The sequence below is a fragment of the Phyllostomus discolor genome, chromosome 1 (genome assembly GCF_004126475.2).
Source record: "Phyllostomus discolor isolate MPI-MPIP mPhyDis1 chromosome 1, mPhyDis1.pri.v3, whole genome shotgun sequence".
NCBI lineage: Eukaryota > Metazoa > Chordata > Mammalia > Chiroptera > Phyllostomidae > Phyllostomus > Phyllostomus discolor.
In genome coordinates this window covers 163434040-163451845 of record NC_040903.2, presented here as the reverse complement: position 1 = coordinate 163451845, position 17806 = coordinate 163434040, and the positions used below count along the sequence as shown (strand labels likewise).

The window sequence follows — 17806 nt, the reverse complement described above, 5'->3', positions numbered from 1 at the left end:
ATGCTTTCCTTTAAAGTCACTAAAAAGAACAAATTTCTACAGATCATTTCCTATCCTCCTATAATAAAATTAAAAATGTTTTTATGACAACATGAATTCTCACTACATCATAATTCATAGAAATGAATGCAAAAAATCACAAATTAGATATAAATTTTACTAATACAGTAAAAATACTAAAGTACTAATTTATTTCTGCCTTGTTCTTTATTTTCTTTTTTAAATAAATTTAAAAGCATCTAAATATTGCTTTTACTTTAATTAAATTTGAAAACCAAGACACTCAAGAATAGGGCAGTACTAGAAAATATTAGAAAAAACCTTAAGAGAAAAAAAAAAGTATATTTAGAATTTAGAAAGAGATTTTTGGGAAACTGGCTTCATAAAGGATTTAGTTTCAAACAGTGATAATGTAAGGAATTCTGGAAGGGCCACCCAACCCCATTATTTACCCACATCCATTCCTCAGATCTGACCCACTTTTCTCTAACATCACAAGAAATGTAATGATAAAGAAATGACCCCTAAGATCCTTCCAAATCTAAAAGTCTAAGATCATTCAACATTTAAAACATGCCTTGGGAATGACTCTGAGAGGACAAACAAAACCAGAGACCAGCTGGAGAGCCAAGGATATAGGAAAAGTGCTCACTATGTATCTAGTGGTTCTTTGAGTTTTGTATCATGTGCATTTATTTTATTTTTAATTTAAAGAACTCAATCGCTTATTGCATTGTGACACCATGTATGAAAAAACAGTAACAAATACCATCTCTGACTTTTGAATTATGCATACCACACGCAAATACCGGTAATAAGAAAAAGTGCTTTGGTAGAAAAGCAAAATAAAAGCATTAGCTATCAAAGAACCCTACGAAAAGAATTTCAGAGTGGTGAACACACAATACAGTGTACAGATGATGTGTGGCAGAATTATGCACCCAAAGCCTGTATAATCTTGTTAACCAATGTCACCCCAATAAATTCAATGAAAAGGAAAAGAATTTCAGAACATTAAGAAAAAAGACTAACAATCTATGAGACAAATAGCAAAACTCATTTTAAGTGACATATAATTATATAGTCTCTCAAATTCCACAGCTTGGGACCAAAGTCCCTATATAATTGAAACTCTGGCACTCTGCACTGTGCTTTTTAAAATATTGGATCCTTGTACCTAAGTTGATTGTTTTTTGTTCGTTTTTTTACTGGTTGTGGGAAGAGAAATAAAAAAAGATTATCAAACCCCGCCCTCCCCCACCAAGTAAACTCTGAAACTGGGATTGAGGCCAGTTTGGGGGTGTTTTTTTTCCTTTTCCATAATCAAACATCAAGAGAAGTAACTTTAATTTTTCTGATGTTCTGAGCAGGCCTTCAAAGCCCCATGTCTCTGGACCTAGTCAAATTTCTGGAGCCTCATAAAGAGAGGAAGTAAAAACAATGCTTTACCAGACTCTCTCCCCCAGGGACAAATAAACTTCTGGGCTGACTCAGGCTCATGTTTTCCTGCTCCGAAGATCTTGATCATAGTCACCTGACTCTGCTTCCTGAAACAGGGCTTTTACACATCAACCCTTTGTTCAGACATTTTTCTTATTTGTTAGGTGTTTGTAGTTTGACAGTTTCTCAGGAGATCCTAGAAAACTCCACCTTCTTACTTTCAATAACAATTAGTACTAAGAATGCTCTGCTCTTAAACAGCCTGGCTTCCTCCAGGTCTCACAAACATCCTAGGTAGTTCACCGTGACACCTTTACATCATTTGTTTCCCACAACTCTGTGGGAAAGTGTGCACTTCTCTTCAACCATCCTCCTACCCCATCCCCAAACGTCACCCTTCCATCTTACCCAAACTCGACACGCCCTTCAAAGACTAGCTCAAATACATTCTTCTCCAAAGCCTTTCCTAGCTCCTCTGGCCCTAACTAATTACTCTCATTTCTACTCTGAAGGTTACAATGCGCAGGGTACACTATACCATTTTGTCCCAATACTTGATTCAGGTATCTGGTGCCCTAACTGGTATGACTGCATGCTCCTCAATGGACCATGCCTCCCTCTACATTGTGAAGGCATATTGTACACACCTTCAGAGAAGCAGCACACTTGTGACTTTTAGGTATAACACTGGTTTCACTCTAAACAATCTCAGGGACCTGGGCACATATACGGCAATTACATTAATTTTCAAACTAACATGGGGAAGCAGTTATATTTGAAGAGGCACCTGCCTACAATTTGCATAATGTGTCTTGATGTCTCACGTGGGAGGTGGGAAATACAGAACCAATCAAAGAAATTCGGTGTGCCCTGGAATTAGACGTACTTCTCACCAGGTAGAGAACACCTAAAAAGAGATACTACGTTCCCTTAGGCAGTCAGGCAGAGGGGGGCCATTCTTTAAGAAAATGGCACTGCCCCACCACCTCGACCCCGTGTCCCAACTGTAGAGAACCTCACTCTTAATGAAGTGCTATCGTATCCAGAATGAGTAACTGAAGCAGCAGCCAACAGACGGGGTACTTGTACGGAGCCACATGCAGCCAGGAACAACATCCACACAACCCACCGCAAGGGATCTTGGGGACAAAAGGAAAAGGGCAAGATGACTATCCCCTCAGAAGATAGCAGGAGATAACCAAAGAGAACCCCAAAGAGTTTTTGATGGGAAAAGTTCTTGGAATTATTGAATTGTATACTTAAAATGGATGCATTTTATGATATGTAAATTATACCTTGATAAAACTGTTTTAAAAAAGAAACTTTGGTGATTTGAGCTGGAGATTTGCATGTGGTGAAGCATCCAAGAACAACCCCGTAAAGAGGGGGTATTCACAGGTTTTCATTGGAGTTTTAAGACAGAAGGCACAAAACTTTTGGCACAAAAACTCTAATTTTTCCGTATTAAGTTAGGAGAGTTCACCATACATGATAATGAAAACTGCCAAAATATAGCTTTTAAAAATACATGTATACATACAATGAAATCCAAACTATATAAAACTACTGAAATAATGAAAACCACACAGCTAAAGGAGATAGCTTGTGGGGAAAAAAAGAAATGGAAGAGTTGGAGGTAGAAAGAAAAGCAGCATTTAAGATGTGATACTGAAAAAGCAGAACTAAGAAAGAAGGGAAGTCTGAGAGATCATTGTTATTGGCCAAGAAGCTTGGTTTACCAACCCCAGGGTCACAAGGTCTGTTTTGGCACAGGTTCTTCTAAAGAAGGCTAAAGGACATTCTTCCTGTGACAGTAAACAAGGGAAATCAGGCGAGCCACACAGAAGGGCAACTTAATTTAATTCAGAGAAGGAGAGGAGGTTGCTGAGCATAGTTACAACCCCAAAACAGAGGTGCAGGATTAATAGTTCTAAAATTAACAGTTATGACACCAATTTTAAACATTTTTAAATGACAGAATAAAAGTGTCTGTATCTTTCTTACATCTTAGAAACATATTTCTTTCATTTACCTGAGTTTCTCAGATTAACAAAGAGACCATGTGCTATATTCCCATATAGTAGAGAGAAAAACAAAGGAATCAATTTTTATTTGAGTACCTGTTATATGCCGGGTAGTTTATCATATATGTCTCCGTATAACTCTGCAAAATATAATTACCCCCATTTCATAAATAAAGAAACTAAGACTCAGAAGGGCTAAAGAGTCTGACCAAGGACATGTAAATTCTCAATAGTGAATATAAATTTGAACCTGAACTTATTGTGTTGGCCAAAAAGTTTGTTTAGGCTCTAGTAGTGCTTAATTGTCTTTAACTTCACTTGAAACAATTTTGTTAGATTGTTTTATGACAGCTGTCATGTCAGCATGCATAAAAAAACTTATCAAAATTGGTGAATTTTTGTGCAGCCATTTTAATGTTGAAGATGGAAGAAGATATGCAACATTTTCAGCCTATTATGCTTAATTATTTCAAGAAAGCTGAAAACACAAGTGAAACACACAAAAAAGATTTGTGCAGTGTATGGAGAAGGTGCTGTGACCTATCGACTGTGTCAAAAGTGGTTTGTGAAGTTCTTGGAACTTTGACATTTGGCCAAATAATTCTTTGCTGTGGGGCTGTCTTATGCATTGGAAGATGTTTAGCAGCACCCCAGGCCTCTACCCACTAGAAGCCAATAGCAGGAGATAGCCGGACATACTCCAAATACCCAAATCAATAAAGTTATTGGTGAAAATGAAAAAAATGTGTCTTTTATGGAAAAAACATAATGGACTTTTTGGCCAACCCAGTATTTTAAATATTAAAAATACTGCTGATTAGACTACTATACCCAAGAGTTAATCATAATGGTCAAATGGTCAGCAAGTCATGGCAATAAACAGATACTAAATAAGAAACACACCTACTTTTTAGTTGTTAATCTACCGGATGCAGTACAGATACATAAAAAGATACCTGACCTCTGGTACCAAAGTAAGCATGTTTGGGAACGATCAACCCTAAATCCCCTTGTTTGGGACCACCATACTGCAGGCTCCGTGACAAATACAGCCTAAGCAACCACATAACAATGCCCTCTTCCTCACAGATGTTTGGCAAAGGGGTTACCCCCAACCCAAGCAAGACAGGTAACATTCAATTCTCCAGGAATCTAGAAAGCTGGGAACAAAACCTCAGCTGCGAGCTATACTAACCAGTCTGGAGGCAGCATCACAGCAAGCCAAAGTCACATTTAAGCTGAAGTTAAGGGGGGAAGCCATGAGAAAGCCAATGTATAATAAAGGAGAGAACGGAAGAGGGCGAGGAAGGGAGGCAGTTGCCGCAGGTGCCAAGGTTGGAGAGTAAACTCAGTAATCATGATTATAGCATAAAGCACACAGTTTTTAAAAAACAAATTAACATTCTGGAGGGGCACAGAAAGGTACAGAAAAAAGCTGGAGAGTCCATGCAAGACAAAGACAGAGGAAGGAGGACAGGGACTTCCCTGGTGCCTGCTCTGGGGCGCAGCTGCAGGTCATTCCGGGGAGCTCCTCGCCACACAGTAACGACCACTGCAACTGCCAGCCCTGCCACCATCCCTCCTGGCAGGCTAGGTTAAGTGGGTTTGTGTTCCCTGAGACCTGAGAGCCTGGATTAATACACTCTATGTGAGCAAATGAGACAGGCTTAAACAACAACAACAACAAAGCAATATGTAATTAACTGACAAAAAATAGTACTGAAATTAGTGCTACAGAAGTTCAGAGATCGCTGTGGGTGGTGGTCAGAGAAGGATAGATTTAGCTAAATAGAGGTGGAGGGAAGTATATACTAAGCAAACAGATCAAAGTACAGGAGAAAGGAGACAGGGAAAGGATCAGAAGAAAAGGGAGGCGGAAGGAGTGTTTCTGCAGCGCCCAGCGTTACAGCCAAGGAAGCAAACACAGCTCCATGCTTTCTGCCTCCAGCCCTGAGATCACATGTCCATCACACCTGATACAGTACCGCCTTCCCCTTTTTCTCACGTTCAAATCTTTCCATGTCTTTCAGCAACCTGTTAAACCAACATTTCTTTGAAATGTGTCCTACTTGAAAGGTATAGGCCAGAACTACGGCTGTGGCAGTGGAAAAGGAAGAAAAGAGGTGATGGCAGGAGGGAAGGCTAAGGGGTTGAATGCAGTGACAAGTGCTGTTCTCTGGGGCAGAGCAAACTATACCCAGTTCACTTGGGATGTTGTCCTATGTCTTAGGAGGGTAGGACGTGAGACAGTTTGACAAAGAGGAATGCTACCGGGGGCTCAAGAAACTAGGGGCAGGTGTAGAGGGTGCACTGATGACTAACAGAAGGGCCGAGCTGTACCAAAGGCCTTGCAGAGGGGAAAATGTGCAAATCTCTTGTTCATTTCTGTGTATAGCTCTGTGATTTTCTCCAAGAAATAGTAAATATTAGGGACAAACAACAGAAAAACAGAAGGAGTGGGTGAGCAGAGGGCCTCAACTTTCAAATAATCACATACTCATTGATATTTCCCAATAGAATGGGAAAAAAAAAAAAGCTTTCTTACCCACCTCCGTGCCCCCATCCTACCTCCTTAACACTCCCACCCTCCTGCCATAGCACCCCCGTCTCCATATTACAGAGAAAAAGAAAAAAGAGCAGTCATTTAAGAATACTAACATGAACCCACCATGGACGAAAATAAATCTTGGTGTTATATCAAATTGTGCCACGTTTGCCCCAGGGTAAGGGCTGCTGATGCCAGACTTAGAACGTGTACATTTGAAGGCCCTCCTCATTTCACAAATGTGCATATCAAGTAAATATTCTTTACCAATTCCACATTAAAATGATAACCCCACACACAGGGAAACAAAACATTTCGTTGGTGATAATTTCCCAGATGCAAATCCCTTACTTTATGATTAATAATATCCTGCTGAAAGGGCTTGCTCTGTGCAATAGGCTAGGGAGCTACCTACAAGTCTGTATGCAGATCTACATACACATTAAATATATACCTACTAGACAACTGTTAACTGGTTAAAAAAAAAAAACTTAACCAGAAGTTCTGGGAATTGCCTTAAACACCAGAAGTCGCTTTAAGTAACTTGAACCTGCCATCAGGCTCTCACTCACTCTTGCCCGACCAGCCTTCGCCTTGCCCCACACACGTCAGGAATCGCGTTCACCTGACGTTCTTGTAGTGACAGTGCTTAGATAAGCCAGATACAAGACTGTTGTAAAGGGTTATCTCTGGGCATCAGTCACCTTAGTTTGTAAGTTTGTCTTGATGTGTTTGTGTGTAAGTTTGTCTTGATGTGTTTGTGTTCTTGAGTGTGTGTAGGCGTTAGAGTGTATGTAGCAGAGGAAATATCTTTACAGGAAGAGGATGCACATCTTTGAAGGAACTTTACCTGTATATACTTTACATGTATTTCAGTGATTTTCAAAATGAACTGTTAAGTGCATAAAGGTGAAAGGAGACAGTAATAAAAAACTATATATCGCATGATTCCATTTATATAAAATGTCCAGAATGGACAAATTAAAACCACACAGAGGTACCATTTCACACCTAATGTGGCTAAATAAAAAAGACTGACAACACTAAATACTGATGACATTAAAAATGTGGAGCAGCTAGGCCTGGCTGGTGTGGCTCAGTGCTTGAGTGCCAGCTTGTGAAGCAAAGGGTCACAGGTTCAATTCCCAGTCTGTGGGCCAGGTTCCCAGTGTGGGGTGGGGGATGCGCGCAGGAGGCAGCCACACATTGATATTTCTTTCCTTCTCTTTTTCCCTCTCTAAAAGATGAATAAATAAAATCTTTAAAAAAATGCAGCAACTGGAACTCATACATAAATCACTTTGGCAGTTTGTTAGTAAAGTTAAACATACATCTACCTACCCTATGACTCAGTAATTCCACTCCTAGGTACTTACCAAGAGAAATGAAAACATATATCCAAAAGAGAATTGTAAAAGAATGTTCATAACAACCTTATTCATAATTGCCCAGTTTGGAAATAAACCAAATATCCATCAAGAGAAAAACAGATTAACTGGGGTATATTCATACAATGGAATATTATTCAGCGATGAATAATCACTGATTAAAAAACACATATATAAAACACAGATAAATCTCAAAAACATTACATGAAACAAACCAGACACAAAAAAGCACAAATTACTGCATGACCCTATTTATTTGAAGCCCATGACTAGGCAAAACAAATTGATGGTATCAGAAATACAGCATCAAAGTGGCTGCCTTTGGAGGAAGCTGGGGAGGAAAATGGCTGGAAAGGAGGGAAGGGGTGCGGGGGATGGGAAAAGGTACAGGGAATAAGTAGCATATATGGTAGGTACAAAATAGACAAGGGAAGGTTAAGAACAGTACAGGAAATGTAGAAGCCAAAGAACTTATATGTGCAACCCATGGACATGATGTAAGGTGGGGTGGAATGTGGGTGGGAGGGGGTATGCAGGGCGGAGGGGAATAAAGGGGGGAATGGGACAACTATAATAGCATAATCAATAAAATATATTTTAAAAAATGAAAAAAAGTAAAAGTTTTCTAGCTTGTTTTGGTAGAAGTTACATTGTATAAGATTACTAGAATTCCTTGAACTGGACACTCAGGATATGTGCGTTATACTGAATTTAATTATACCTCATAAAAAAATACAAAGTAGGACTGCTTCAAGGCATAGGTTAAAAACTTTGTTTCAAGTGAAATCTATATAGCAATATAGATTGCTATCAATACATTTGCTCAATATTGCTATACATACATTTTCAATTTTTGCCACTTTGGATTATTTACATCTCTATTCCTTATTACAAATAACCTAATGGATTACAGACAAATGTGGGTAGACAGATATAAGTATGTGTTCATGTTTAAGTTTTCATAAATAGAAAATCAAGTTTGAGTCTTCAGGATTGCAATACATGTACCCAATGGACCGTCAGAGGTCCAGTAGAATTTTATTTTTTATACCATTTTCCTCCCAATATGATTTTATAGTTGTGATTTTAGAGGCCTGAGATAAAACTGAGAATAAGGCATGTAAATCAAATGCTAGCAACAAAGATCGATGACAGCCAATAGTGCTTTCACCGCTATAACAGCCTAGAAACTAATGCCCTCCTCAATTATTTTAATTAAGAGGGAGCCAATAATATTTAAATTGAAGGGGAACTGAAAAGCATGAAGAAAGTCTGGCAGCTAATTCGATCTTTTAAAAGTTGATAACACAGCCTAAATACCAAGAGCAGTGTACATCAGACTGACCCCTGAAAACCCGCCTGAGCCCTTTCCTCCTCCTTGTTACTGGGTCCTTCTCTTCCTTCCTTACTCTTCCTCTTTCCCCTCCCTCTGTTAGTCTCTATCCAGGTATATTTTTATCCCCACCACCTCTCACCCTCCCTGTAATATTGCTCAGATCTAGTTGATTTTCATATACCCACTTCACCCCAGGTTCCAAATAAATGAATTTACAAAATTATACAGTATTCTACTGTAGCTATGACACATACACTCAAACAATACACAGACTATAGCCTAGGAAGACACAGATGATCAGTGTGCGGAAAAAAGATGATTTCATTTGTTTCCTATCCCCACAACTGTAAAAGATCTCCCCTTCTGAACTCCTACCACATTTTTACTCCCTACAGATGGCTCTTATATCTATCTCTCTGAACTATAAGCAGGTAAACACGCCTAAACTCAAAGAAAGTTTTCAGACAAAAAACGTGTCTTAAAGTCTGTATTTACCACAAGCCTAAGACAATGACTTGTACAGGATGTGGCAAAACACATGCTGAATCTATGAATTATTGAATTAATATGAGTAAAAACAGTTGAGAGTGGAAGAGGATGGGAGAGGAAAAAACACTGCGAGAATTCAGCAAGGAGAAAGGAGAAGCAAAGGAGAGAATAGAAATAACAGAAAAAACTTGCGAAAGCAATTATTTTTGTTAGAGTGAATAGGATTATTTTTTAAAACTGAGTTGGAAAAAGCCATTGCTATGTATGTAATATCAAAGCTATAAGCACTTATCTTTAAATTGACATTATATGAACACCTGAAGTATCTCCCAACCCTTGATATTCAGTTTTTTTTCTGATAGGTAACTGTGGCATTCCCAATCTGGCATGCAGGTTCTAGGGCCCTACCTCAAACCTACAGGATCCTGGGTGACTTATGCATGTTCATATTTGAGAAGTACCACCCTACATCACTCAAGTCCTTCTGTTGTACAGAGCTTGTGTTTTATTTAAATGGGCCAGTAGCTGAGACTTCAAAAATCTCTGATTAGAGTGAAACCCGATCATTGTAATGGGATTTGAATTGCTCGTATTTAACTTCAGGTAAAGTGAATTATAGAGTAATTTGGCCTGAAGGGTTTGTAACAAAATTTTAAAATTAATCATAAAAATATGATTAAAGGAAATTGAGTGGGTCAGTAACATCCTCCAGAACTTATTTTTATTCCTTCATGCCTAGCACAGGGTTTGGAATGACACATGTGGCCAATGTTTCTTGAATGATAATATAAATGAGTTTTTAAAAATCAGAGATGTTTAGGACCAGAATAATGTTGGGGTCATCTGGTCCAACAACCTCATTTTAAAGATGAACAAGCCAGAAATCCTGGTAAGCAACCTGAAAGTTATAATACCGTATTTTGCTGTGTATAATGTGCTCCTGTATATAACGTGCACCCATGTTTTTAGCCCAAAATTCCAGGAAAAAATTCTTTCAATTTTTCACTTCCATTTTTTATTTATTTGTATTTAGAAACAAAACCAATTATCAAATTCAAGAGTATTATTTTGCATATGGATATAAATGCTTTCTAGAATTACACTTAATGCATAAGCATAAATAATTAAAAACATTTATTTAGATACAGAATTAGTATGACCTATGTATAATGTGCATCCTTATTTTCCCCTCAAAAATTTGGGCAAAAAGTGTGCATTATACACAGCAAAATACGGTATATTGGATGTGATATTTTAATTCCCTTTTTGTTCCTTTGGTAAGAATGTGTTAGAAAGGGGATTCTACCAGATCCAAGATGGCAGCCAGCAGGAGGCTGATGAAGGAGCTTGAAGAAATCAGCAAATGTGGAATGAAAAACTTCCGTAACATCCAGGTTGATGAAGCTAATTTATTGACTTGGCAAGGGCTTATTGTTCCTGACAACCCTCCATGTGATAAGGGGGCCTTCAGACTCGAAATCAACTTTCCAGCAGAGTACCCATTCAAACCACTGAAGATCACATTTAAAACAAAGATCTATCACCCCAACATCGATGAAAAGGGGCAGGTCTGTCTGCCAGTAATGAGTGCTGAAAACTGGAAGCCAGCAACCAAAACCAACCAAGTAATCCAGTCCCTCACAGCACTGGTGAACCACCCCAAGCCGGAGCAACCTCTTCCGGCTGACCTAGCTGAAGAATACTCTAAGGACCGTAAAAAATTCTGTAAGAACGCTGAAAAGTTTACAAAGAAATATGGGGAAAAGCGACCTGTGGACTAAAATCTGCTGTGATTGACCCCAGCAAGTGTGAGCAGAGACCTGAGCAGTGCATTCAGACACCTGGCAAAGCAAGACTGTGGGAAATTGACATGTGCCACCGCCTGGCGTCCGCTTGTGGCAGTTACTAACTTTCTACAGTTTTCTTCATCAAAAGTGATATAGGTGACCTGTAAAGAAAGGATTAAAAATTTAAGATGTTCTAAAAAAAAAAAAAGAAAGGGGATTCTAAGTATTACAATAAAATGACTGAGGGCTCTTAAAGAATAGGGTAAAAAGTTGCCTAGGACTAGGAAGAGACTACCACAAGTAAATGAGGCTGAACAAAACTATTTTTCTAAGCTTATTTTTTTTTGACAGGCCAATTAATCAATCTAATCTGCTGAAAAACTAATCTAAAGGATTCTGAGAAAAAAGAAACATGAGTTGCATGAAAATGTTACAAACCAAGGGAGACCGCACATAACTAATTTAAATCTCCACAGACTTATTTCCTGTTCAAGTATGACCTCCTGGGATAAGTTTTACTGCAGTGTTCATTACCAGATGACTTTTGGTTTTAAGAGAAGCCAAGGGCAAGTTGGAAACGCTATTCTTAACTAAACATAAAACAAAAAACAAAAGTCCTGCGGCTGTTTCTCATTTGTTTATAATCAGAATGCAAGCTTGCAGGGGAAACATACCAATCTCCGTAGGCAAAAATTTAACGACCCAGTCACGTCCTCAAAAGAAATCAATATACAAACTTCACAGCCGGACCCAGCTGCACTGCACGGAAGCCAGGAATTTATTCTAAGAGCAGGCAGATCAAAACGGCAAACGCCAGACAAGTCAGATTTCAATTGGAAAAAAAAAAAAAAAAAGGGTGTGCCCTAAGGGTTTTTTTTCCCCCTTTCCACTTTCAACAAGTAGAAGCCTTCGAAGGAGCACTGGTGAGAAAGCCCTTTTAAGATGGTCATTCCCCGAGCTAAGCCTGGTGGAGTGGAAAGGACGGATAGGCACCGAGAGCTTGCACACTGCGACCAGTCCCGGGAAGGGGCCGGTTCCGACCCCGGGGAGGCCGGGCCCCCAACTGATTCATCAACTCAGGGTTCGCGCGCCTCCACTGCAGGCGACGCCCAGCGCGCCCCACGGCCCCACCCGGTACGGTCGTCCCGAAGCAGCCCTCAGCGTCCCCCCGCTCCCCGACAGGGACCTGTAGGGAAGGAGACCAAGGCAGGCGGCTGAAAGGCAGCAATCTCTCCTTCTAGAGCCTCCATGGCCGGTGCGACTCCTGCCCGCGCCTGTAGACGGACTTCCTGGAAAGCACCGGGCTGGACCCACCTGACTGGCGCCCGCTGAGGACACCGACTACTTCACAGACCCGCGGGGACTGCCTGCAGCTCGGTTCCCAGTACCCGCCGGTCTTGCCTACGTCTGCCTCCCAGGGAGTTGCCGGATCCACCGCGAGCAGAAGCCCCAACTCGACCGCGCTGTCGGTGAGGCTCGTTCCCCACCTCCGTCACCCACGCGCTTGCGCATTCTGAGGTCGCAGGGCATCCTGGGAGTTGTAGTTTCGAGCGAAGGTGTAAAAGCTCAGCGCAGAACCCGGGTCTTTACAAAAGATCTGCAAGACAATGGAAACAGCTGCGGATAACCAGGCCTAACTCCAGCCTGGGACAACGCTCTTTACTCGTGGAAATATTTAACCTCAACCCTCTAGGAGCTATGAGCAGCAGCTAGAAACTCTACTGTATAAATTCCCTCTTTGAGTTTTACTAAAGAGACACACGAGGCAGGGTTTGTATTGTATGTGCTCTTGAAGTAGCTAATGCAAGGACATGACATCGAGTCCTTTAAACTTGCTATAAAAAACTGATTAGTGAACAAACAAAAACTAAGGCACAAGAGGGACATAAATCAGGAGTGTGTCATCTCAAGGACATAGTGACTGTAGTGATTTCTTTAGGCCTGGAACCAGGGATGATGTCGCAGCGCCAGCACCTGCATTCTCCAGCAGTTTCGGCCCATCCCTTTCTCGCATTCCAACGTCAAACTCTGCACCTGGAGGTGGAGCTGGGCTAACGTGAGAAGGCGCTGCTCAAAAGAGGAAACTGGGACTGATGGGTAGCCTGGAAGGGAACATGAGGGTAGTGAATGACTGCCTTTGTGGCTCTGAGGAGAGAGTACAGCGATGGCCTTCCATTCATTCATTTACTCATTCGGAATTTTTTGCCCTGCTTTTCAGGAGTAAACCATTCCCAGGAGTATTGTTCAGCTTTGATACACCTCCTACAAAAATATAGCCAGGAGGAGGACTAAAATGCCTCCTTGAGGTACGTTCTAGAGTGGGAGTCAACTAATGGCTAAACCTCTCCTGGCATCTACTTCTTCACTTGGAGCAAGAAGTACCCTAGGTAAAGTAAACATCCTGGAATTTCATGCAACTGGTACCCACTAATCACAGCAATAAAGATAACTGATGATTTGGAGTTTTTAAGAAAAAAATCTTCCTAAATTGCAAATACTCTTAGAAGACCAACAACATTAAATTGTGTAGCTATTGCATCTTATTTTCTACTGCATCTTATTTTTTATTATATTTTGTTAATTATGTGATTGTCCCAATTTTTCCTCCTTTGTCCCTCTCCACCCAGTACCCCACACTCCCCCTCAGACAATCCACACACCTTTGTTCATGTCCATCGGTCATGTGTAGGTTCTTTGGCTCCTCCATTTTCTATGTTGTACTTTACATCCCCATGGCTTTTCTGTAACTACCAATTTGTACTTCTTAATCCCCTCATTTCTTCACCCATCCCTCCACAACCTTCTCCTATCTGGCAACCATTGAAACACTCTCTGTATCCATGAGTCTATCTCTGTTCTTGTTTTTTTTTTTTTAAATTCAATTGTTGATAGATTTGTATATATTGCAATTTTATTGTTCATAGTTTTGATCTTTTTCTTAAATAGGTCACTTGAATATTTCATAAAATAATGGTTTGGTGATAATGAACTCCTTTAGTTTGCTCTTCTCTGGGAAGCTCTTTATCTGCCCTTTGGTTCTAAATGATATCTTTGCTGGGTAGAGCAATTTTGGTTGTAGGTCCCTGCTTTTCATGACTTTGAATATTTCTCATCAATCTCTCTTAGCCTAGAAAGTTTCATTTGAAAAGTAAGCTGACAGCCTTATGGAAACTCTACTGTTGGTAACTAACTTCTCTTGCTAGTTTTAAGATCTCTCTTTATCTTTAACCTTTCTCATTTTAATTATGATATGTCTTGGAGTGAGCCTCTTTGCATCCATCTTGTTTGGGACTCTCTGTGCTTCCTAGACTTGCATGTCTATTTCCTTCACATAATTAGAAAAGTTTTCTTTCATTATTTTTTCAAATAGATTTGCAATTTCCTGCTCTTTCTCTTCTCCTCTGGCATTCCTATGATGTGAATGTTGGAACCTTTGAATTTGTCCCAGAGGCTGCTTATACTATCCTAATTTTTTTTTTGGATTCTTATTTCTTCTTCTTGTTCCAATTGGTTGTTTTTTTCTTATGTTCCAAATCATTGATTGACTCTCAGCTTCATCCACTCTACTGTTGTTTCCCTGTAAATGTTCTTTATTTTAATTAGTATATCCTTCCTTTCTGACTAGATCTTTTTATGCTGTTGAGATCCTCACTAAGTTCCTTAAACATCCTTTTAAACAGTGTTTTGAGCTCTGCATCTGACAGATTGCTTATCTATTTTGTTTAGCTTCTTTTCTGGAGTTTCAATCTGTTCCTTTATTTGGGCCATGTTTCTTTGTCTCCTCATTTTGGCAGCCTCCCTGTATTTGTTTCTATGTATTAGGTAGAGCTGCTTTGACTCCATGTCTTGGTAGTGTGGCCTAATATAGTAGGTGTCTTGTAGGGTCCAATGGCACAGCCTCCCCTCTCACACAGGCTTGGTACTTGACGTGCACCCTTTGTGTGGGGTGGGTGCACCCTCCTCTCGTAGTTGAGTCTTGATTACTGTTGGCAGGTCAATGGGAGGGATTTACCCAGGCCAGTCAGCTGCAAGGACTGGCTGTGACCACTGACCACCAATCTCCACCCTCCATGGAGGATCAGCTGTGCAGGCGCAGTGTGGTGGTGCTCCAATGTGGTCTGCAGTTGTCTACTGGGTGTACTGCCCCAGGGGTTACCCAAGTGGTACAGGCCAATGTCAGCCCCCACCTGTGTTTTGCCAAGGGACACCCTGCCTGAGCTATACAACCATCTGAAATGGCTACTACTTGTGCTGGGCTTGGAGATTCCCAGCCAAAGGCAAGTGGTGAGTCTAGGCTGGTTGCTGCTAGTGCTGGGCCTGGGGATCCTTAGCAAGAGGTATAGGTGCTGGGGACTCACTGAGGCTGGCTGTTGCTTATTTGAGAGGATTTAGGAAGTTGTGAAGCATAAACCAAGTCCAGCCATTCATATCAAAAAGCATTTTGGGTGGGCTGGTAAGTTGGGTGGGACTGAGTCGGGGGATCTCCAGGGCAGGGCAGACAGTATTAACCAGGTTGATGGAGTCTCAGATATGGCACCAGCCGACCAGCTCTGTGGGTCTGTTGTGGGAGGGTTCAGAAATGGGACAATGGTCTGCATTTCTGTGTGAAATAAAGCTGTCTCCCAGTTCTTGCCTTGATGTCAGACACTTCAGGTTTTCCCTGTATGCCACTGGTGCCTTTCAGGCTGCTGCCCCAGAGGTGGAGCTCAGAGGGGATGAGTCCGATTAAATCTGTGTGTGGGTTCTTCTAAAGGAACTACTTGGAACTCCAGAAATTCCTTCCACTGACTCAACCCCACTGGTTTTTTGCAGCCAGAAGTTAGGGGGACTTATCTTCCTGGCACTGGAACCCTGAGCTGGGTGGCCTGGTGTGGGGCTGGGACTCCTCACTCCAGAGAAGTCCCACCCAAATTTTTATCTAATACATGTGGGTGTGGCACCAGCCCTCCTACCAATCTGGATGGATGTAGTTTCTTTACATAGTTGTCAGACTCCCAGTCAACTCAGTTTCCAATGTTTCTGAGTGATGGTTGTTCTATATTTTAGTTGTAATTTTCATGTTTTTGTGTGAGAAGGGAAGCTGTGTTTACTTATGTCACCTTCTTGACTGGAAGTCCCTCTATGGCATTTTAGAGTGAATCACTTTCTCAAATATTCTTGGAGATAATAGCTTTCTGAGAGCAACTTCCTACAGAGTTCAGGTTCAACTAATAATTATTGAGTTCTTAATCCACACCAGGCAGTGTGCCAACACTTCACTTATAATAGCTCTCCAATCCTCAAAATAACCCTAAAAAGAAAGTATTAGTATCTTTCATTTCTTTTTGCAAATGAGAAAACTAAGATCTAGGCAAGTTAGGTACAATAATTTGCATAAGGTCACACACATCTAGTAATAAAGCATAGGTATCCTGACTGAGATGCTAGTGTGCATTCCACTGTTAAATAGATCAATGTGTCTCCTAAATCCCATCAAATCCTTTAAAGTGAAATAACCTGTGACCATGTCCAAACTACAGGAAAAAATTCTCTAACACAACACAGGAAGATGGTACTCTGACTGACTGGATGAAATTAACATCTGGTTCACTTTATAGTTCTATTTTTCATTATAAGTGAATATACAGGTATTCTGGCTTACTAGCAAGTCTTCTGTGAGTTCCTGCTACACGTCTGGGCCATCACTCCAGGGGAAACTGACAAAGTGGAGTTCTTAAACAAAGCAGAGGACCATGGCCATCCAGATAGGGTTTTTTTTTAAGATTTTATTTATTATTTTTTAGAGAGAAGGGAATGGATAGAGAAAGAGAGGGAGAGAAACGTTAACATGGTTGCCTCTTGCACACCCCTAACCAGGCACCTGGCCCACAACCGAGGCATGTGCCCTGTCCAGGAATTGAACTGGCAACCCTTTGGTTCACAGGCCAGCACCCAATCCACTGAACCACACCAACCAGGTTCAGATAGGGTTCGTTTTGAGGATTTCCCTTTGCAATGTGGCTCCTTTTGCTTTGCTTTGTAGGCAGAAATGGCTATCAATGCAGTGTCTGATTGAATTAATCTACAAGTTTCCTTCCTGACCTTCCAATATGGGTTTAGGCATACATTATATATATATATATATATATATATATATATATATATATCCTCCTTTTGTTATTCATATTAAGGTTTACCTAACAAACGTCTGAATTTTATTTTAGTTTCTTTTTGCAAAATAATGTTATTTGGTGTTTGATTTCCCCCCTTTCTTCAGACAAATGTTACCGTATTGTAATCACAAGGTTTACAAACATGAATCTATAAACATGTACATTCAATAACACATATGGGGCCAGGGGTGTTAAGAATAACATCCTAGTATTGGATAACAATGTAAAACAAACAAACAAAAAAATCAGAACCCTTTTCAGTGCTTTCACTTTTGCTACAGTCTATTCCCTATAACAGCAGCCAGAATGATCTTTTTGAAAACAAATCAGATCATGTCACCCTCCTGCTCCAAACCACCCATGGCTTCCCATCATATTAGAATAAAATCCCAAGTAACCACCCTTGAAAGTCCTTACATGACTATTTTTTGCCCTCCCCACTCTCTCACTCTGCTCCAGCCACACTGGCCTTCCCAAGAGACTTCACAATCCTGCCAAATGTATGCTGCCTCAAGGTTTTTGCACTACACAGGAAAATGACTTTCCTCCCTAATACTCATGGTTCATGCCTTGCTTTTAATGAAGATTCTACTCACATTTCACTCTTGAAAGGCCTTCTATGATCACTTCACCCAATCTTTCTCC

The 17806-nt window shown here is 40.6% G+C and overlaps 2 protein-coding genes across 2 annotated transcripts in view; one reads left to right on the top strand and one right to left on the bottom strand.

The window, feature by feature from the left end:
• The window catches only part of TMOD3 (tropomodulin 3), a 66269-nt gene extending 53746 nt beyond the window's left edge, over nt 1-12523 (bottom strand). Inside the window, exon 1 of the mRNA XM_028506873.2 lies at nt 12324-12523. The gene's annotated coding sequence lies outside the window, so the exon portion shown is untranslated. The remainder of the gene's footprint in view (nt 1-12323) is intronic.
• LOC114492528 (ubiquitin-conjugating enzyme E2 L3-like) lies at nt 10524-11199 on the top strand. The gene has a single exon (XM_028506874.2). It carries the CDS (start codon nt 10539-10541, stop codon nt 11001-11003), a length of 465 nt encoding a protein of 154 aa, XP_028362675.1. The 5' UTR covers nt 10524-10538; the 3' UTR covers nt 11004-11199.
• Nucleotides 12524-17806: the final 5283 nt, after the last annotated feature.

Coding starts and splice junctions, on each gene's coding strand:
- LOC114492528 (XM_028506874.2), top strand. CDS start 10,539: ATGGCAGCCAGCAGGAGGCTGATGAAGGAGCTTGAAGAAATCAGCAAA.